The 22,851-nt window shown below is 41.8% G+C and overlaps 1 protein-coding gene and 1 long non-coding RNA gene across 12 annotated transcripts in view; one reads left to right on the forward strand and one right to left on the reverse strand.

Moving 5' to 3' along the window:
- The first annotated feature begins 18 nt into the window (after positions 1–18).
- On the forward strand, positions 19–5,347 carry LOC105685864. Of its 2 annotated transcripts, none has more exons than XR_001103012.3 (3): positions 19–1,084; positions 1,167–1,430; positions 5,135–5,347. It is a non-coding gene; the product is annotated as an uncharacterized LOC105685864 (long non-coding RNA). The 2 variants fall into 2 exon arrangements; XR_007278451.1 differs by lacking the exon at positions 5,135–5,347 and adding an exon at positions 1,642–2,917.
- Positions 3,391–22,851, reverse strand: part of LOC105685860 — a 165,816-nt gene continuing 146,355 nt past the window's right edge. For 7 of the 10 annotated variants that reach the window (XM_048655454.1, XM_048655452.1, XM_048655457.1 and 4 more), the window contains 15 exons: positions 18,084–18,257; positions 13,425–13,517; positions 11,917–12,162; positions 10,946–11,026; positions 10,432–10,581; positions 9,924–10,191; positions 9,406–9,855; positions 8,545–8,685; positions 8,274–8,464; positions 7,899–8,129; positions 7,080–7,631; positions 6,678–6,860; positions 6,501–6,603; positions 6,263–6,397; positions 3,391–5,246 (listed from right to left, as the gene is read on the reverse strand). In XM_048655454.1, coding sequence (XP_048511411.1) covers positions 5,131–5,246; positions 6,263–6,397; positions 6,501–6,603; positions 6,678–6,860; positions 7,080–7,631; positions 7,899–8,129; positions 8,274–8,464; positions 8,545–8,685; positions 9,406–9,855; positions 9,924–10,191; positions 10,432–10,581; positions 10,946–11,026; positions 11,917–12,162; positions 13,425–13,517; positions 18,084–18,257 — 3,114 coding nt within the window. In that variant the 3' untranslated portion in view covers positions 3,391–5,130. Of the gene's footprint in view, positions 5,247–5,556; positions 5,628–6,262; positions 6,398–6,500; positions 6,604–6,677; positions 6,861–7,079; positions 7,632–7,898; positions 8,130–8,273; positions 8,465–8,544; positions 8,686–9,405; positions 9,856–9,923; positions 10,192–10,431; positions 10,582–10,945; positions 11,027–11,916; positions 12,163–13,424; positions 13,518–18,083; positions 18,258–22,851 lie in introns of all 10 variants that reach the window. The other 3 variants (XR_007278447.1, XM_048655453.1, XM_048655459.1) reach the window with 3 other exon arrangements.

Below are 22,851 nucleotides of genomic sequence, written 5' to 3' on the forward strand. Positions count from 1 at the left end.
TGCTCGACGGTATTACCGATCGGCTAAATATTCTGATCGTTATTAATTAATTATTGATATTTGATGAACTTCCTCGTTAGTGTAAAACCATCAAACGGGTCACCCATTGCCTGAAGGTGCAATGTGATGCACTTGTGACTTTTTATTTTTAGGTATTCTTGATTTCTGCTTAGCGAGCTCGCGAGAATACATGCCTCTGACTCTTTGCGATGAAGCTCAATGTTTGCCAAGTGCAAATAACGATTCGTGCGAATAACGTGTTTGCATGTTTTTTTCCCGCAAATCGAATCGATATCACGCGATTTTTGATACTTGAGCTAATTTTTATTCATTGAAATTCGAAAAAACCGTACAGGGCACAGCAGAGTAAATATTTTATTCGTACACCTACGGATTTGTGCGAAAAGAGCAGAGACGGAGGAACTGCAGTATTAGTTATATGTTTCGCGGTGAGACGTTGACTAATTCAATTCATTGAGATTCAAAAGCCGTTCGTTGTTTGTCGTGCATGATACGAAACGATGAAGATTCAAGGGACTAGTTGAACTTATGCAGTTGATTAAGCTATATACCGGAGTGTGTGTGTTTTTTTTTTTTTTCTTTTATTCGTTTATTTTTGTCTTCCTGCTCGGATAACTTGTTATTCATGCGACAGTGACTCAAATTGGAATGCGCGAACTGCGATGCAGATGAAATATAGGTATAATTCGCGGAAACATACAGTCCTATACTGCATAGTAGGTGGTATTTCGCTAGAACTAAAAAGATTTTCCCTCGATTCTTATACGAGACAACTATATTTTCATCCTCGATTTTTCATACCCGCCCATCGTCTCGATCCTTGAGAACAACTTCTACCCGTTTTCGATGAGCAATACGAAACAGGTGAGATGCTGCAATTCTGCGATACGTGTGAAATTCTATCGATACTCCCAAGGAATTCCATAACTCGAGTTTCCTCATTATCTTGCTAAGAATCTTTGGAGGGAATTCTTCAGTCGAGAGTACAAGACGTGTACACCGTTTGTCATTTCAGCCAGAGGTGAAAACCATCCACATATACGACACAGGCTGCAATTACGTGGTAAGAAAATGAACGATTAAAAAAATGTGGACATCGTTGATTCGAACAAAAAAAACAGCTTGCAATTTTTTTCTCTTGCCAGAGATACGGTTGAAACTCTTGGCGATATTCGGCTCTGCAAACGAAACCGGAAATCGAATGTGTGCAGTAATCTGCTGCACTTACGCACGAGTTATACCGAAGTTTTATTTGCATTCGGTTTAATCGTTGAGGGCTTGCCAGGTTCGGAGGATGGGGTCCGATGTCATTGACCTCGAGGTCATCGAAGATCGAAAACCCGAAATGTTGCGATTCCAGAGTAGGGATAGGTGGATCCACTCCGCAATGAAATGTGCAAGAAAACGAGGTGGGTATGAACAATTTAAAAAGGCAGTAGGTAAAATTATCAGACCCTTCGAATTGTCGAGGGTTCGAGGTATCTGTCAACCCCTCTAAAGTAGGTGGTTATGGCCATATATTCTTCTACTCCCGAGCAATACGAACAACTGTAATACTAACCTGCTCGCCTGGCGTCCGTAGCTTTCGTTCTTCTATTCCACATCGAGATTCATTTTTAGATAAGAGCTGAGAGGATAATTGAAATCTGAAGATCAGATCATGGTTTGTGGTAAATGACGACATACGTAACTGTCGAGAAAAGGAGAAGGAAATATAAAAATCAGATTGTTTATTTGTTGTCAAACAGCTGTATAGAGTAACATGAAATTATGTCTGCTCCTGATAAATTTTATATATATATATATACTTTGCCGAAACTGTAACTGCATCATTTTTTTTTTTTTTTCAATTTTTTTTTGCCTATAATATATCAATTTTCATTTTCTAATATATTTGTGTGTGTATGTATATATATATATAGGTAATGTATATTTCATGTAAAACGACCGCTGACGAAACATACTGATGTGCTTGTATACATAGGTATAATCTACCCAACGAAAAAATATAATAATAGTGTATAATATAGAGCTATGCAATAATCAACAGATTAGTAGAATATAAGAGTATTTTATGTAGAAACAACAGAATAATTGAGCGTCTACGTTGACCGTTTTTTTTGGATTTCTTTGCTTTTTATTTTTTTGTAAATCCTCCGTCAAATGTTGGCATGGTTGGTTACCGCTTTTCAAGCAACTTTTAATATTATTCCATCAATTACGAATATTAGCGAATAGTTTCTTTGATTATGTGTATTACATGTCGACGTTGCAAAGGCAATTCCACCGCAGAATCTCATGAGACAAATCGGCAAAATCGCGTTTCCACGAATAAAACAAATTCGTTATTCTTATTTCACGTTATTTGTAACATGTACTCGTTCGTCCGACGTGTATATATTACAAATATTATACGAATAAAAGTGTTTGTGTTACATAAATAGTTTATTACGCGTATCCTATGCCTCTCATACAATATCTAGGTATAAAGTATATTGCAGTTTCGAACGAAGAGAACCGCCATATTTCACTACTTGCAACGATTTAGAGAGGTATATGTCTAGTTGCACGGACACATCCGCTATTATAATCAGTAGTTTCTGTTGCCGTACATGAAATCAAGAGGAAAACATATTTTGCAATCCTATTACGCGACACATTTACAAATGATATTACATGCTGATATCCTCTTATTCATTTAGATAATTGTATTCGATTGACGTTAATACCTATCAAATATTCCGTTATGATTATTGCTATTTACAATTAGATTATATATATATTCACCTAACAACGTATTCTTCACCATATTTTACAGAAACCATTAAACTTTGATACAATTTATAACTTATACAATTTCTTTCCTTATTTTTATTTTTAATTTTTTTTGTTTTTTCTCCTAGAAATAATAATCTACGATAAAAGAATCTAAAACCTAATATATGTGTGTATTATACTTATTTTAATTCATTTTTTCTATATACTCTTTATCGCAATTTGTTAAGATTACCTAGCCTAACATAGATACTTATAATTATTGTCTAATTATTTAAATATTTTAAATTATAAGCTCAAAATGAAGTGGAATAATTTGCGCAGTTTATACGTAATGTTTTCACGATAATAAGCACGTGGGTGAAATTTGATTGTCTACCACCTAATCGCGGCTGACCTGACTGGCGATGATCGACGAGAGATATTCTTTTGTTGTAGGGTATATACGGAATTTGAACGAAAATTCAATATCTTTACAAACTTAAGGGAGAGAGAGAATGAAGAAAAAAGAGAGAGAAAATTGAGGATAGACTATTACGATCACAGAACGCTCTACCGAATATAATGAAGTTACTCCTTATAAGTATATGTTACGTGCACACTGGTATTAGTAATGCTTAAATTAACCAATCTCGAAGGTGAGCTACCCGAGATTGAGATAATACGCTGTTATTATAATTAAATATTATATTTATTTATATTCATTAACGACGTACGCTGCTATGGGATTTAAAGCTGTACCGAAGTCATTGACGTGTAGCGGCCAATAGACGAATAGGAAAGCAAATGAGTAATCTCAGAATTTGATCTAATTGATTAATAGTTAGTAAACATTTACTATGAAACTGTATCAACTATATGAGGTAATTATACACACAAGCATCATGAGTATACAACATAGACTATTATTTATTTATTGCTGTTAAATTAATAAGTTGGGTGAGAATTTTACTCTATTCTGTTTTTCATTTTCTTTGAATATTCTATTTGATATCCGTTGAAAACATAACTTTAGATAAATTTTAGTTTGTATATAATATTATAGGTATAGTTATGTCTCCGCCGTACTCCCGTCGTTTTATATACGTTCTATATAGTATTAATTATTCTCCAAATCATTCGTCCGTAATTAACAATATTTATTTTTAGATATAAAAAGCAGTCTTAATTAATCATTTCGTAAATCCACAAAAAATTCAATCCTACAGATAAAGTTCGTCAATGTGAAGAATGACTAATTTTGATTTCCACACCGGGTTTGGCACTGTACTGGGTAAAAAATCTAATTTTGATAATTTTTGCCTCGGTTTCATTTGCCTGCGGAATTTCATTTCATCATATGCTGAGCGCCGACATATATTTTCGTAGGTTGCCACAAATCATTATAACCCTGATTATTTCGATCTGTTTTAGTTCGTCTGGAGATTGTATCGATAGTATGATTAATTTACACTCTACATTTCTTAAAATTATTATATTAGTATAGATAACATGTATATAATATTTCATTGGTTAAAAAAAGGTCTCGTAACGCTGTGATCGTAAGCCTCTATCGATTAATTACCGCTGACTGTATTTTATTCGGTAACTTGGGAAAGTATAACGAGAATTTTCTTTCATTATTTATAACTTCCTCCGTCGCGTTTCACTAACTTCAATCCCCTTGTCCTCGATTTATTGCTGCTGTGATCGAAACGGTCGGATGGATGAGAATTTCTTTCGAGAAATCGCGAAATAATCTCACGGTTTTATAAGTATAAACAGCATACAGATTACGCACGAGGAATTATAACAATATCAAAAAGGATTAGTCGGATTTATAACCAGGCTTCAAAAGCCACGGTTTTTTTTTTAATTTTTTTTTTTTTATCTAATTATATATTCATTTTCTTCTTATAGCCAGGTCAGAGAAAAATTGAAAAATTTGTGCAATGATTTAATACTGGCCACTTTTCATAATTTCATTATGCACACCGTAATCATTACTTTTTAATAACTATATATTTATACGCGATGAAAACGTCAGTCAGTTCTTTGATATTTTTAGTTTAGGATTTCTTTTTTTTTTTTTTTCATGTACATATTCAACCGCAGCTCGAGTCGATTCTGTGCTCGATTTTTTACATAATATTTCACTCGCAGCTGCGTATAAATAATTTTATTACATAATTTATGGTATGTACACGTTTCCTCTATCACGAATCCTTGCGGTATTGTGTAATGATTTTTAGAGCTTCCTTCGTCTTTCATTATCAATTATATATTGGCAGTAATTTCGCTTCGGTTCTAATTATACGTTAACCATGCTATTGTTAACATTTAATTACCTTGTGCTTAGGAATAAAAATTCTCCCTCTGCTGGTACAAGGGCAACGGGGTCACGGGCGAAAGGTCATCTTCTTCGAAACTCGGCTCTGAAGGTTGCAGCGGAAGTGTGGCCAGTGCTTTCGCTGTTAAAATCATATTTTCACGTAAACGTGAGAGTGAATTTGAATAATCAACGCTGACTCGGAAGATGAATTGATCAAGAATATATATCGAGATGGATGGAGTTGATTGAAAAAATGATCACGTCCGCGAAAGAAAATTCCAAAGAACAAACGTGTGAAATCGGAAGAAATAAAAAAAAAATGAAAAGATAATCATCCTGTAAAATGTGTGTGTAAGAGAGTAGATTATCGATACTGTAGATGTATTATCGAAACAAATGATAAGTTCAATGAAAATAATAAAACAAAATACAAAAGTAAACAAACAAACCTGAAAACAGATAATGTGGCGTGTAGTCCTACATGGAGATGGAAGCGTGTGATGTCAGTGCGCCTGGTTACCTACACACAGCACAAACACAATCCAGCAACTCTAGTATACACTCGAAGAAAAACTTATGGCTCAAAACGATGTCAACGCTCAAGCCACGACGAACCTAACGATGAATCTACCCGCTCCGAATTTTCATCAATTCATTGATAATTGCAATAATTTTATCCATGAATCGCTGTGATCGTAGCGTGTAGATCCATTATCGATATGCGTACGTCTACAATTATTTAAATATACCTAACGGAAAAAGCTAACAATCGTATCGTTACTTACGAAAGAGAAAAGAAGAACTCAATTACGAAAAACGATTATTGTAAGAAAATGGAGAATCAATACCAATAGATCGAGAAATAATTCTCCACTTTAAATTCTGGCGATCGCCGTGTAGAAAACAAAAATAAATAAGGGTCACAGATAATTATAAATAAATACGTTTGTCTATAGGACTCGATCTAGTACCAAATCTGATGAATTAATGTAAAACAAAACGACAACGTCATGCTCGCCACGTTCTTTACGTGGTTATAAAAATATCGGGGCCATGCATCAAGCCAAACGCTATGATAAATTTCCAAGGAAGTTACAGAAATTTTTGAACACCTCAAATTTAAAAAAAAAAAACAAAAAAACTTTCGACACTCACCAGCTACCATCTTACTCTTCTCCATAACTTGTTTGGCCAAAATTTGATTCAACTGTAATATGTGTTCCCGCTGACGTTTTTCCTCAGCTACTTTTTTTTTTAAAGTGTTTGATTTCGGCTGATCAATTTCGTCCTCTGAAACACAAGCATTGTGCCATTTAAAGATCACTTCATCGATTTTTTTTTTCCCAAATGAACCAAAAAAAAACTCATAAAAAGCCAAAAACAAAAAACCCACCGGCTCCTTCGGGGGCTGTAACAGTTGTTTCCGACAACATCTTCCTGATGGATTCAGCTTTTTTCAAACGGTGTTCTTGTTCTTCGGCGGTCAGTTCTGGAGTCTTCAGTGAAAAGAAATCAATGGGTCAAGAATGAGGGTAAAAATGCGATTTCAAGCGCGCGTGCGAATTCTTACCTGCTCCGGAATGTAGCGTTCGGGGATGAGGATTTTATTCGGAGTGCCGAGCAGATTGTCGATTGTGCTTTCGTTGTATTTCAACTCCTTATGGCTGAGGGTCGATCTCACCACATCGGGAGCGTTGCTGCGCGGCCTCAAGGCGCGTTCCATGTCGAGATCATCCCTCGCGCGACCCATTCCCTGAAATAATTATCGTAAATGACCCCATCGAAAAGTAATCGCTCCTAAATCCGTTGGCACATGTTCCAACATCTACGATTCTAAACAATTGGGCCAGCTACGGATTAAAATTTGCTAACTCTACGAAGCATCGATTAAAAAAATTAAACACGAATAGGGGAGGGGGGGAAAAATAGTAGAAATGAATTTGAAAAGAAAAACAAAAACGAAGATGTGTACCATCTTGGAGAAGGTGTCTTCGAGATCTAGAATCGGTTTGCTGCTGGACACGGTGTAATGCCTCCTCTTTTCTTTGGGTACGGGACGCCTCCTGGGGCCCTCCGTTCTTTTTTCCGCCATCTCCTTGATAATTTGTCTGGCCGCTTCGCTTTTAAAGACGGGAGACAGCTGGGGCGAGTCATGCAGACTGTTTATACTGGCTGCGGAGCCGAAGAGCCGTTCGTGGGCACTCGGAGGTGAAGTAGTCACGGGGCTTCCGGGATTCGACAATACTTCGTTCCCTTTCATTACTCCCGCGGTAATCGGTAGGCCCATCGTTTGGGGGGGAACGTATTGGGGATAATATTGCGAAGGCACTTGCTGCAGATGACCGGGTCCCAGTGCGGGCCCTCCGCCTCTGGAATACTGAAGAGGTGAATAGTTCTGATGACTCGGACTGTACGGAGGACTCATCGAGTAGTTCGGCGAACTCATCGGTATCTGCGATCCCGAATTCGGACTTTCGGTATGCGGCGATAAAGTGCTGTCCGAACTCCCGTCTTGATTCTCAAACTATAAGTATACGTCGAAAAAAAAAAAAGAAAATTGAAACGCAAAAAATAAAAGCAAAATAACGGAAATTTTATGGAACAGGCTGTAGCTCAACTAAAATAGCATTCAAATGGCTCGTTTGTATTTTTAACAGCTGCGTAAAAAATACAATCTACCGAAGACTCTGGCTCGGGAAGAAATTCGTCTGAGGGATCATGGGGGAGGGTTCTCAAAGCCATCGATGGCTGGATCGAGTTGGATTTTTGAAATGTCAATTTTTATTTTTACCCGAACTCTGTGACGACGGACCATCATGTTCCTGAGAGCGTTCATGCTGTCGCTACGCGGTGGCGGAAGTACCGGACCCTGATGAATTCCTGGTTGCGGTCGTTGACCACCGAAACCCCGTGGGAGGGACATACTGCGTTGAAATTGCACGTCGTCCATCTCCGAAAGCTGTACCGTACTCTGTGCGTGAATCATTGCTGACTCCTCCATAACTCTATCTAGCTGAGCTTTCTGAAAATTGGAGCATGGAAACCGCACGATCACTAAATTATATCAGAACAGCTTCCCCCCCCCCCCCCCCCGTTATATTCCATTCTGGCTTTTCCTTCTCTCTTTTTCTCCGACCAGTGCGATGAAAAAAAATTTCCAACTCACCTCGAACTGCTGGGATCCTCCGAAATCGTCGTCGTTCAATCTTTTCGCGCCTCCCGGTACCTGCAGCCCGTTCGTCAACGGAATACCGATGTTTCCCGTTCGATCCCCTCGATCTCTCTGTCTGCGTTCCGATTCCCGTTTTACTATCCGAACGGTTTTTATTTCTTGTTTCTCGCGACCGTGTATCAAACCTGCAGAGAAAAATGCGAATGAACAATCGATGATTTTACCCGTACGCGATCTGACCGAACGCGACGAGCTTCACACTCACCCGCGAATTTATTTTCTTCGTTCAGCGCGTAATTCCCATTGTGTAGAGTTTCCTCGACGGGCGGCGGGGGAGGCGGGGGCAAATATTCCGGGGGAGGGACAGGGCCGATGCTGGAGTTTGATTCATGGTGTTTCGGACCGTCTGAAAAAATGAGCCGAAATGAAAAGTTATCGATAACCGGATCGAATCGGGATTCTCGTGATTCGTCGAGGAACATTGTGAGCCGAAGGTAGATAACGGAGAATCGGGGTGCGAAATGGTCTCTTGTGATTATATATTATATATATTTGAACTCGACTCGCGAATCAGGTCAGAAATGGGAGCGTGATCTTCGCTTACAAATACTTAGAAGACAGAGTTGGACAAAGGGAGAGCAACCCTCGTAAGGAGGGTCGACAAGCCGGATAGGAAGCGAAGGACAGCTAGCCAGCGAAACGAGACAGTGCGGGAGTTCTTTTCAGGAATTAAAAAGTATTTGTTAGGGATAGTTCCATAGGGGCCACAAGTCCTTTTCTTTTATTCGTTTATTCACTCATTCATTCGACCCCTCGTTCATTCGTTCGTTCGACAAAGAAACTCCTTCTCACTGTATTTGCCATTTTGCTTTTTTATCTCTCCAAGTATTTTCCCCCATCGCCTTGTCCATCCCCATTGTTAGTCTGATAATATTCAGGCGGTCCCCCAGTCTCTTGACCCGAGCATCACAAAAAGCCGATTACGGATCCGGTTCTCGAGCAAAAACCATACGCACCAATTACGGAAGCAGGCTCCGAGGGAAATCGGTCGCGTTAATTTGCTGGCGTCTATTTTCAAAGGAACCGAATGACGATGGACTACATTGACGAAGCGTTTCGAACGTACCTGTATGTCTCCTGGAATCCGTGTTCACGTACAGAGGTCCGACGTTATTTTGTATCGGGCTTCCTCCCTTACCCTGCATTTGATCGCGAAGCTGCTGTTGCTTGAGTTGATGTTGATGAATTTGTTCGCGAAGTTGGGGCGATAACGCCGATATTTGATTTTGTGGCGACTGTGAAATTCGTTGATGTTGATTACTGTGAGGGCCGCTACCGTTGTAAGATTGTTGCGAAGGTTCTTTGTAAGGGGTCGGCGGCTCCTTGTACTGAGGAGACGGAGTGTGCTGCGCGTGCTGAAGATGCGGACTTCCGTTTTGACGGCTATGGGACGACGACGACGGCGCGGGACTCGTCGGCGAGTCCAATCCGTGATCCAAAGTCATCCCCGAGTCAAGATCCGTTTCGAGCCAGGAACTGTGACTCCGTTTTTTCGAACGGTGATGGACTTGCGGCGCTGTTCGAATGAATTATCCGTGAACAAAGTTAATTTGGAAGGGAGATTTGATTCCGATTTTAGCTCACCGTTTACGTGCTGCGGTCTGATCTGCTGCACGAGACTGTGCGATTTTTCGGTCAACTGTCTAACTTGAATGCTGAGTTCTTGTCTCTGGCGTTGCAGATCGCCGACGAGTTGCTGGACTCGCCTTAGCTCGGCTTCGAGGGCGGCGGTCGTCCCGGAAGGATCCCTCGTAACGTTACCGGCGTAGCGTCGCGACGCCTGAAGTTTTTGCCTCAGTACGACCAGTTCCTGTTCGAGTCTGGCATTTTCGGCTACCGTCTCTTCGAGTTTCTGGAATTACGTAAAGTATAGAATCCGCGAATCCGTTACTCCGGGCTGGCAAAAACCGGGGTGATCGTCCTCAAGGGTCTGCCGACTATACCCGTGTCGTGGACCCGAAAAATAGACTACTCGATGCGTTTGAAATATTTAGTCGGTTCAGACCCGCTCTAATCATTGATCGAGACTAAGCTTTTTTATGACAACGTAATTAGCAATTTTCGAAAGTTAATGGCTAGTCGACGGCAGTACCTTGGAATTATGAGCCAGTAGAAGTCTGACCCTGCTAAGGTCCCGTTCCAGTAGTAACTGCTGTTTCCGGTAGCGTTCGACTTCCACCGGATTGCTTCTGCTTCCCTGCAGTTTGTTCCTTAATCCACCCAAAGCCTTTTCCAATATCTCCTGCGGGGGCGATGAAAAAAAGACTTGCATTGTTCCGATTCAAATATCGAGGGCTTTCGAACGAGCGCAAGATGGGCTCAGCTTTTACTTTAATCTGTATTCTTTTTTCAACCACTTTCATCCCACCTATTTTCTTAATTCCACCGGAGTATAAAAAAAAAAAGGTAAAAAAAAAAGGGTAAAAAAAAGAGAAGGAATGGAAGTTCATTCCATCGTCGACGCGTCGATCGGACCGAAGTCGCGGCGCACTACCTATAATACATCAACTCGATGGAAGCGCACACGAGAGCTTCAGAGAAGCCGAGGCTGAGCATGATTAGCTAGATTGAATAATTACTCGTTACTGTAGCTGCGTGGGACTCACCTTGTCCTGTTGCAGACTGTGCAGCGTTCCAGACTCCTCTTGAAGTAGCCTGTCCAGTTTGTAAAGCTGCTGTACTTTTGCCTGAAAAATTCGAAGTAAATGTGGAAAAAAAAACAGAAGCTGAGGGGAAATAATTCCGTAAGGTCAACGTGTGTAGAGGTATATAACAACGTTGTCTAATTGAGAAGTAAAAAATACATCCGGTCACGAAACGATCGCTCACGATTAGGTCGTGAAACTGCGTAGCTTTGAAACGACTGCGTGTGTTTACTCTGGAATTTAATACAATTTGTACTACGTACGAATATCATGTGCGACACGTATGGTACCACCTGCTAGTTTATGCGCAGAGGCGCGACCTAGCAAAAGGGATTCAGTTACATTGGAGTCCGCGCGTTTGTGGTTTGAATAACAACCGGTGGTAGGTACTTCGGTTGAGAAAATTCCCTTTATATAATCGCACAATTAGCTTGTTGTTCTGAAAATAGATTGTTGACGCGTTCCCGGTTGCGGAGAAGGGTTCGTTCGCGTTTCGGTACAGCTAGCTGATTGCCGGTGTAATACCGCGACACAAACGATCCCGGGACAATCCAACCGACTCTCCTGGGGTACGAGCTTAAGTTAATATTTTTCCATTGTTACTTCCGTCAACGAGTTATAAACGTCGGTGCCGGCGCACAATAGAATGGAAAATTTCCGTTGACCGGAGACTGATGTCTCTAACCGGGTTCCGTCAAAGCCAAAATTAAGTGCGCCATCGTTCAGCCAAAAAAAAAAAAGAACCCTTTTGTTATTCCTTTTCGAAAAACTTCAACAATGCCCCGTTAACGGTCCGACTTCCGGTCCCGTGAAGGAAATCGATTCTCCGAAGAGCTTCGCAAACTATAGATTTTGGGAATGACCGGAAATGGGTTTCGATACGTTTTTTTTGGATCGAAGGTGAAACGGCAACGCTTTCGAATGATTCTCACCTGGAGCTGTCCGTGGTCAGGGCTGAGTCTGTCCCAGTCTCTGCGTTCTTCGGCGAGAAGTCGCTGCTCTTGGACTCGCTGATTGAATTCTAGACGATCGCGTACCTCCCTGGTCTTTTCCTGGACGAGATCGTGGCGGGAACCCGACACCCCGCCGGTACCGTTAGTCGCGGTACCGCGGTTGTACAACGATCCGAGCTTCACCATATTGTCGACGAGGTTAACCATCGGTTTGCCTTTCTCGTACTAAAAGGGGGGAAAAAAATGAAAAAATGGAAAATAATTAAAAAAAACATTTGAAACGAATCGACGAGAGACAGGTGCAGTTCCGGCGCCGGTCTGTAATTCTTTTACCCTCTTGAGATGAAGATATTTTCGCAATAACCGCTCGCAACGGACACGAATTTATGAAACAATTATAAGAGCGCTCCGGTTTTCCCATACGTTGCAGCAATTTCGCAGTTTACCGATAGCAGGGGATACGGGGTGAAAATAAGAGAAAAAGGAAAAAATAGCACCGTGTTTGGGGTGGAGTTAAGAGAGGCGCTTCTACGGCGAGGTGTCGCGTTATTACGTGCTCGGGGTCTGCGAGGTACATAATTCATTTCACCGTCTAGTAACCGCGACCGGGCGGTGAACCGGAACCCCCGGTGAATCCCGGGTCGACGTCTGCTCGGTAACTCGGGGTTGAAAGAGGGGCGCAAAGAGACGTTGAAAGGGTAAAACTCGCCATAAACAACATTTGCATAAAAGCGGACAAATTGAACCGGGGTCGGCCGGCCCACCTCGCGGGATTCCAAACTTCTAATTCGTCGCCGTAGCTTGGCGAGAAAAAAGCTCGCGGATTCGCTTCTATTTTTCCCCCGCACCGTTCGTCTTCGTTTGCGATTCGCGGTTCGCGTCGTTGCGATTGTCGTTATCACGCTACGAAAATTCAACGAAATCACAAGGGCCGCTTTACGCGACTCCGCGGAATTTTTAATGGACCTGCGCGGCCTTGAAAATAAATCTGTGTCACGAGGTGCTCGTGCCGTTTATGAATATTCAGTGTTGCACCGAAGAGCTTTTATGACGAGTATAGATTTTTTTATCTCCCAACTTTTATTTTTTTACTTTTTGACTAAATATAGCTAAATATCGGCGTTACGAGTTCGCTCCGCGGTATGGAACCGGTTCTCATCTTCGCTTCCCTCACGGATTAATCCGCGGGATATAATAATTAGACGTCGCGGAGGTTGACGATCCCCATCGTGGCAATAACGAGGAACGGTTGAAACTATAGACCGTTTTACGATTCAAAGGAAATACGCCATTAATTAATCACCGCGACGTCCTTTTTACAGTGCTTCTTGTTGCCGTTTTTGTTCGTTTGTTTTTTTTTCCTTCTTCTTCTTCCATCTCCATTCGTCGGCACCGTTATTAGTGAGATTAGTTTCTCGATTTAGACGACGATGGTGATCGATAAAACGAAGAGGATATGTCGTAAATGCAGATTTAAACGGACTCACTTGTTTTTCTAGATCCATCAGATGTTTCTTGAGTTCTTCTAGCTTCTGCAAATTCTCGAGTCGTCTGGGCGTGTCAAGTTCCGCGAGTCTGGCCTACAAAAGTCGAAGAAAAAAAGATTCTTTTTATTAAATCGGTGCGAAACAGAGAATCTTTCACGTTGTTAATGATTCAAGCACCATTGATCGCCGTCCCCATACACAGTAATTGTATAAATCACACATGAACAATCATCAATTATATTAAACACCATTGAGAAATATCGAAATATAAACCGATTCCAATGACCAGATAAGTCGGGACAGACTCCCTTTGTCCACCAAGAAAATATAAAGTAACAGTCATCCCAATTAATCTTGCACAATTATTATCGATGGGTATTAGATTGATGTGGAACGTAAGCGTTAATAGAAACTTAATCGGTTGCATTGGTACCGCAGGCAATATAATTTGATTTCGATATAGCTGTAGAGCTATTCGATTTCTCCATAACCCGATACACGGAGAGATTCAGATGAAGAACCATGTTACGAATGGGTCGGAGAAATTGCTCAGAAATTTCTCCATCTCGTACGGCATATTTTCATTCAACTGTACGTATATTATTTCTATTAATTTCTCTCGGAATTTCGATCGAACAAACTCAATGAAAAAGTTTTCCATAATTTTACCGAATAACTTTACTTGACATTTCGGATGATATACCGGCGAGGAGTTCTCCGACCAGATGTTATCGGTGATAAAAAAATCAACCGGCTGAAAAGTCGATGGACCATTCGGCGATTCACATTTCTTGGTAAACGAAACTTCGAAGAGTAATTCGAGACGAAGTAACTCGGTGAAAATTTTTCTTATTATACTTTGTTAGTTACGCGAGAAAAGTGGCGGAGGTTTTAAAGGAACGCGCGTTTAGTTGACATCACGTGCCCCGAGACAGGTGAAGACGTCGACTGAACGCCAAGTTAAATATTATTTAACTGAACTCTGGCTAGCGTAGAAAGGCAAACGCGATCTTCGGTAAGTGGCTTAGCGTATCACGACTATGTCGCCTCTCTCCACCACCTGATCGTGAGCTCCGGTAGCGGCAGTGCGGAGCTGTCCAGGTGAATCGACGCCGAGACGCACGTCGTCGTCGTCGTCGGTTTCACCGTCTCTAATTTTGTCTGACCGCAGCGGGCGCGCGTCGATTTTATTGTAACCGAAGAAAGGAAATGAATAAAACGGAATCGAAAGAACACAGCAACGGAAAAAGGAGAAAAAATAAGACCGACCATTTGTGGCTTTGATAATCGATGCGAAGCCTTTCTAGGGGAAAATCACGGGAGTCCCATAGGGTATATCGATCGTCCAGTAATTGAAAATAGAAAAGGCGGCTATTGTTCTATTTTCATACAGACACGAGAAAATTCGTCGATTTTAATTGTTGAAAAGTTCGATGGCTGTGAAATCTGTTTTTTTTTCTTCTGAGCCAAAAAAAAAAAAACAAAGAAAGAAAAACGCGTTCAATCCGCTAATCTATTTGTATGTATAAGCCGTTGATTTAATACGGAATAGGGAAAAAGCTGATGGGAAACGCGAGAGGAAAAGGAAAGAGGATTTCTGGCTATCATCGGGTAGATTGAATTGGACGCCTTTTCGCAGTCTACTTCCTAAAGCGATCGTTGCGCGTTTGTTTGATTCCGTGACGCGGGACGCGCGTTAATGACGCGCCGGTACGGAAACCCAGTTTCCCCCGAACGAGAATGAAAAAATAAAATAAAATAGGAAAAAAAAAGGGGAAGAAAAAACATTGTCCGTGACTAAATCTGTTGAATCAGCTGGAACAGGTTTACCGGTAAAAATAAGTAACGAGAAAAGTAGAAAAAAAAAACCAGAGAAATAAAAGAATTAGGAAAAAAAAATCCATGCTTCGTGCCCAGACTGTAGCACACGCTCAGAAAAAGTCTACACCTATCTCGTGTAGGTATTTCGTCAAAATGATTAAGAAGGATTCGGAGAATTCGTAGCGGTAAAATGCCGTTTTCTGTCGAGAAAATGTGTAGCTTCACAGGTAGGACGTCAAACCGCGAAATCGTTCAGGCAGTTTTTAAATAGCGATTCCGTACGAATGAATGGGTATGGATTTACCTGTAGCGTTGCTAAATCGACCGCCATACCGAAGCGGGAGAAATCGACTAATTGCTCGATTCAGAATTTCAATTGTATTTTAACACATTCGCACAAATTTTGCCCGCTCAATCAACGACCGCATTCCGTTTCGTTAATTCACTCAATACCCGCGCGTGGCTTTGGTTTTCATTTATTCTTTTTTTTATAACCGCAATGGTACAATTTAAAGTCGACCCTCGCGCTCGTACCTTGAGGATTATTACAAGAGCTGCCTCCGGTGGTGATTTTTGAATTGTAACTGTTATTCCTTTCAAGTGATAATAGTTTAAATTTATCGAAATTTCATATATGTATTTTTAGCGGAAATACGTTATACAGCGTCAGAGAATATTATTGGCGTACAAGGGCTGAAGGATATTTAGGTAGTAACTGTAGGCTGACCGAAAGAATAAATTTCGCTTCTTCATTAAACAATGGCCGCATGTTTTCACGTTAACGGGGGTGGCTTTTGGAGAAGTTTTCGTAAGACGAACAAAAGCTTTGCTCTGGGTTGAGCCGTCGTCGCGGCGTTTTGTGAAGTCATAACTTTTTACAACGTTGATTAAATTTGAACAGATTTTTTCCGGTGGCCCGGGCAGTCGTCGTCGTCGTCGTCGTCGTCGTCGCCGCTCGTCTCGGAATTCAACGTTCGTTGCAAAGTCCGAAATACTATAGCGCGTTATCCAAACTGAAATTGAGACAAAAGTCGTGAAGTTTGATGGGTATAAAAACGATTCCCTCGATTATTCTTCCCCAGTTATACAATTTAAATTCAGAGCAGCTGTTATCTACACTCGGAAAATTGCTCCGAAATCCTCCAGGTGCCGAACATCTTCAGATCGAACTCATACCGCCAGCCACGGCGCGAACGATTAATCGTCCCTTTAAATTGAAATTGAAATTTCACCCCCGCCCTGCCCCCGCGAATCGTATTATCGATTCGATGCTTTCAAAAAAAATAAAACGTCAGTTCCACGCCGCTGTCCCTACGTTCTCTCGTCTCGTCTCGTCTGGCGATCCAACCTGAACCGACCAAGTATATAGAATTCGCGGGTTTAATCCGCGCGCGAAGAAACACTGCGACTGACAATGAGTTATCGAATCGTAACGGCGTTCCTAGGGACATAATCGCGAGGGTTCCAGACCTTCGAACGTTCTCTCGATTCTCTGGTAGAGAAATTTTCGAAACGTTATGAGATAAAAAACCACGAGAAACTCATGAGCTTGCGGCGGGTTTCGGGTCTGCCGCAGTTTCACGAAATTGAAATGAACATCGCGAAACGAGTATCGAGCAAAAAAAAAAAACAAAAACAAAATTGATAACCGTATGATATAAAACGAGAGAAGAATCGAGCTTTTATTCGGCCTAGAAAAAGAGGCTTGAAAAATAATATTCAAAGAGGAACAATAAATGCTTTATTATACTTTTTAATCTCGTTACTTCGCGCTTTTCTTTCCCTTATTATTTTTCTTCTTATTTCTCATAAATTAATTTGCTCTTCTCAGTACAGCGGGAGGCAAGTACTTTTAATTGCAGCGCAAAGATTTCTTCTTTTTTTTTTCCTCCTCACTTTTGTTCTTGATTTTTTTCCACACTTTACTTTGATAGATGTTGTAAGAACCGAGTCCGCGAAAAGCTTTTAGAGCATTTTTCTTTGGGCAAAATTGCATTACACTTGCGATTGGAGAGCGTCAGTTTTTATAAAAACAAAAATAATGATAATAATCATCCCGGTCACAATGAAACGGATCAAAAATGAAATGCCGCGACAAGAGTATATTATTTTCTAAGAAGATATCGATACGTGTATAAACCACGTAAAAATTACGCCTTCTTCGTTTCGACCTTTTACACATTATCGTTGTGAATAAACAAATGAGAGAGAAAGAAAAAAATTAAAATTGGAGCGGGTAAACGCGTTTCTAAGGTTAAGTGGATTAAAATTTAATGTAATTGTGTAAACGGAGGCTGAAGCTCGCTCGCCGCAGCGAAGGTTCTGAGCCGTGTATAAATCATGAATTGTATCAGCGTGAGAATTGTTCTCACATAGCCTCAGTTTGCTCGAATCATTTGTAAATTTACTTCTCACTTTTTTCATTTTATTACGTAAAATGATTATACGACGTATTGTTCAACAGCGTCGAGTGTACACTGTGCAGATTATTCGCCACTCGAAAGTGGAATTACTTGGAATAATGAATTTGATCGTCGCTAGGTAAAGTGTCGAAGGTATCGAATAAATCGAGGATAGACCTGTAAAAATTGTGAAAAAGAGAAGCACCATCGTTAATGCGAAAGAAAATTTTGTTAATTAGGAGCAAGATCGATAGGTGGTTAGTTGAGACAAGAGTCAAATTTCTCCCAGTACAAAAGCACCATTGTGTTTCCATTGTCCCCGAGCAGAGAAGATTAGGTTCCGTGATTGGAAAAAGTTTTTCACCGTCACCTGTAAACGCCGCTTACGAACCGACAATGAGAAATAATAACATGAAAACCAAACTAAAATAGACACCTGAGATTCGATTTCGACGTGACAAGTCTCCATCGCTTTGCAGAGGGTCGCACCTTGCCGGCGAAGTTGGATCAGTAGCAAAACCAATTCCTCGTGGGTACGTCCCAGCAATTCTCCCGCCGACACCTGAACCAGGTCACCACCTCCGGTTCCTCTCTGATGATATTCACCAGGCTGCGGGGAGTTCATGCAAGACGTTTACTCACTCCTCAAATCACAAACTTATTCTATATTCGAAGCAGCCACTCGCCGTACGTTGCTTAAATTCGGAGCTTTCGCGGCTTTGCTTTCTCTCTTTCTCTCTTTCTTTCTTTCTTTTCTCTTTGACACGTCAACGCACTTACCATACGTACCCTATAAGAAATTCATTATCTTATAGCGCTAACTAAAATTATCGCACATATTGTCTCGGATGAATTACGTGTACTTCGAAAATGTTCGGATATTTTGGAACGGTTGCCGTTGCGCGTAAACAGTGATACGTGCTTTCGATTTTTTGTTCTCCTCATTCCGGTTTTCGTTTGGTCCCGAGCCCGCGGGGATATATTTTTCGCGCATGATACCCGCGCCCCTGGGTCTAAGCCTTGTAAAAATAATGATACGGTGTGGATTACGCCTAATGCCCGTATAGATATTTATCGCGCCGGGTGTTCGGTGGGCGAAAAACGGGCCAGAAAGCAGGGTAAAAACAAAGGCGAACAAATAAATAAATAAATAAATAAATAAATAAATGAATATATAGAATAAACGAAACGAAAAAGGAGATGAGGGCCGCGGAAATGGGAATGGATTTGTAACCGGGCCATAAAACGTCGTAAAATCGCGGCCGAGAGAGGAGTATGGTAAGAAAATTTACGACCGTCCGCCGGTTTTCATACCTCAGAGAAAATCCCAACCCCCACGGCACTCCGATGCGTCTCCCCGGGTGTGTGTACACACCGGTGGTAATAACAGGGAGAGAGTAAGAAGTGGCCGGAAATGGAGGAAGAAAATAAAAATCGGCGTACGCGAAAATAAGTAAATGAATAATTGACCGAAGAAGAAGGTAAAAGTGGAGCCGTGCGTCGTTTCGCATCGCGGGGCATCAGCGACACGTTTTACTCGCACGTCATCGCTCGACAACGCACGCGAAAACGGCATAAAGGATACGTAGACACGACACGCGTAAATAATTTCCTCGTACGCCCTTATAGGTGTAACACGGGCAGCTATACGTCGAAAGCTCCGTTGGTGCGGGTAACGCACGTTGCCGACGGACGTATTAAGGAAAACCCGCGTAATCTCAGGAAGCCGTTCATTCCTCCGCGGAGCTTAAAGTTTTCTTTGTCTTTTTCTTCTGGTCGACGCTATGTTTTTTTTTTTTTTATTTTTTGCGTTTTCGCCTTCTCTCTCTTTTTCTCTCTCCGCCACCCTCTTCGTACCTGTTCCGCTAAAACTGCCCTCGCGCTTCGATGACTTTACGAACGTCCCGCGATGCAGCAGCCGCCGCCTCCGTGTACAGCGTAGTTTTTATAACCCGGAATTACACGCGCTCCCGGAGATGAATGCTCCCGCTTCGATATAAAACCACGCTCATTCCGTTAGAATTTCGATTAACCACGGTATAAACGTTACGTCGTACCTGTAACACTTTTCGTTAAATTAACCCCTGAAACAACATCGGGGGGGTATACACTCGCTACGTATCACGTTTATGGTGTATATACGTCTATGTATCACGCGTTCATCGCGTCGAAGAAAAACTCGGAAATTCCCTCTCGCATTGCACCTATCCGCGAATGAAAGAAGCTTTATAAAAAAAAAAAACGAAAAAAGCTCGAACCAAAAACTCGCGTACCGCACAGTTTCGGTGGCTCTTCTAAAGATACGTTTCAATGCGGGATACTACGCCGCGTATATACCGAGAATATAGAGTCGAAACGAATTCGGTCGAACGCGGATCACGAAGAAGTTCCTCCTGGCACCGAGGAACCGGTACTGTAACTGCATTCACGGATCTCCGGATCGGACTCCGGGACTCCGCGAGTCTCGCTCGGCGAGCTGAAAGTCGTCTGGGGTCGGTTTCGTGTGGGTAAATCGGCGGTGCCGTGTGTCGTCCTCGTCCCTCGCTCCTAGTTCTTCTTCTTCTCCCCTGTTTTGTTTCGCTTTTTCTGCGCTTTTTTACTCGTTGTTTTGTTGTCGTTGTTGTTGTTGTTGTTTTTTTTTTTGTTCCCGTTGAGATCGGTTCACTGCGGCCTCTGCCCTTGCACTCCCCCGCTGCCGGGAACCAGTCCGCGGACTCCGCGTACTGGTCTCGTAGCCTCAGTTTTACCTCCGAGTTAAACTCGACTCGCCCGCATCCTCGGGCGCGATGCCAATTGGCTCAAGAAATACGCGGCGAACCGATCCTTGCGAATATTTTTCAGAATCGTTCGTTAGATACGAAAAAAAAAAAAAACAACAATCGAATCGATGTACATCTCTTACCGGGGACGAACGATCTCGCCCACGTCTTACTAGCGGTGAAAAGAACACGGGGGATTCGCAGTTATCGGGGAAATTCCACGTCACGTCGCGCCAGAGCCGATTCGGAATTTGGATAAATGTTTTTTTTGTCGAGAACCGAAGGATGTGACGAAGATACGCGCCGAGTTCCCTTTCGTATTTCGGATCGTCCGTCGAAGAGGAATGCGATATGTCTTCTTCCGCTACGTGAATTATCTCCCTCGGCAGTACGCCTTTCGGATGACGTGTGAAAATACCTTTTATGTGACTTTTCTCAAGTCCGGGTAAAACTTAAAACTTAAACCGCATAACAGTTTAATACAGATATTTTGCCGGGGTTGATCGCTTTGGTTTCTTTTGTTCTTTGGTCTTGTATATCCTCACCTACCGGGTAGTCACAGCAGCCTCTCGGGATATGGCTTCTTCGCACGGATAATCGGGCTTTGCGCTTAACCCGGCTAGACGGCGTTGCTATAAAATTCCTCCACTATGAAAATCCTTTTCTCCGGTTATTTTGATTAATTTTTCACCCTCCCGACGTTAATTATATACCGTCCAGGAATTCGTCATACCGTATTTGTGTGGAAGCCCAGCGATTAGAAAATTCGAATAATTCCCACCCACCCGAAGGGGTCATACATAGCACAATAATTTATTCTTGTGCGGAACCTACAGAGACAGGGTCGAAAAGACTGAAACGAGAATCGAATGTGTACGAAGTGTGTAAGTACAACGTGGCGCAGTTTCAACTAGATCCTAGATTTCGTATTCTCAGCACGACGCGGTTGATGCGAGGCGGTGAGAAAATCGAGATCTGTCCGACTGTCCGTCCGTTTATTCGGCAGCCATGCGCCGCACGATTTGATTCGTTGATTGGTGGTCGGGGAATTCGACTGATTGAACAATTATCGGGACTTGAGAAAAATTCAAATTAATCTCGGTGAAATCGTGTAACGCTCCGGCCGAGATTTCGGAAGGAAGGTTAACGGCGGCGACCCCGAAGGTTTACTGCGGGTGAAAAATTAGAGTAAAATAATTTTCGAAAAAAGTACGGTCCGGAGAACCGGGCATTCTGGATATCTACCCCGTTCCACCTCGTTCGGCCACTCGATATCTCAGCAATTATGCCGACGGATTATTGAGGTCGATTTGATTACACGTCGTTGAATACCTCCCTGCAGCGATGAGTAAAGAGGACAAGTGATTTGACCGGTCTATCGATTCTATCGGCGGAGTAGGTACGCGATGTATAGTTTCCGAAAATTTTGGCGTTGTTCCAGAGGAGGTGGTTATTTATTTATTTTTTTATTTTTTTTTGTATCTTTCTTGCGACCCGGTACAATAATTGTTGCCAAAGTTTTCAACCTCCGCGCAGCGTCTGAGGTTTTGAGGGATTACAGAAGAGGATGGGAAAAAAAAAAAGTTACTTCTTCGCGGGGTTACGAACGGGGTTGAGATTAAAAAAATTTTCATCGCGAAGAGGTCGAGGGTGAAAGCGGTGGAGGTAGAGTACGGTAGGTTTTTGAGTGAGGCGAAAATTTTCGCCGCGATAATTACTTGTAATATCATCAAAGTTGACGATCTACTTTTAATTTATCTCCTACCGCTCCGTGAAAAGTATAGCGGACCCTTTTGCTCGTTAACTTTCCCTTTAATTCCAATTTCTGCAGACATCCAACACGCACACCCTCTACACGTCGTCCGACTGCGGGGAGTCTTACCTCGTTATTTATTCTATTTACCGAGCGGAACTAGATTACCTCGTTTCTTTATATAATTACTAAAGTTATTTACAACTAGTTGTTAGTTGACACGGTTGAAAATAAATTTGAAAAGAAAAGGGAAGAAAAAAAAAACAAACAACAAAAAAACACACCGATGGAAACAGGAATATGTAATTACTAGACACAATAAAAATTTATGTATTCAAGCTACTGCGGATGTAATTCACGCTGGTATTTCATCAACTTCCGTTAGACCGGCCTGGTTCGATTTTTAGCGCTATAAATTGCTGTTCAAAGTTTGCTAAAAACTAAAAGTGTAACGATTGTAAGGTGTAATTACAACTGTGGGATTTTCGAGCATAGATCACTCTCGCTGTCTCCGCCTACCGTGGACACCTTAGGTGACTCTCCCTGTATAAGACGCCGATTGACCAGTTCGAACGTGCAACTTAAGTAACCCTATACCCGGTCGCGTATGAAACGTAATTAAAATTATAATTAATTCACTGTAACGAAAGCGTCACTAGCAGAAACGCTACAAAGCCGTCGGTGGCATTCGT

Source organism: Athalia rosae, chromosome 5, assembly GCF_917208135.1.
Source record: "Athalia rosae chromosome 5, iyAthRosa1.1, whole genome shotgun sequence".
Taxonomy (NCBI): Eukaryota; Metazoa; Arthropoda; class Insecta; order Hymenoptera; family Athaliidae; genus Athalia; species Athalia rosae.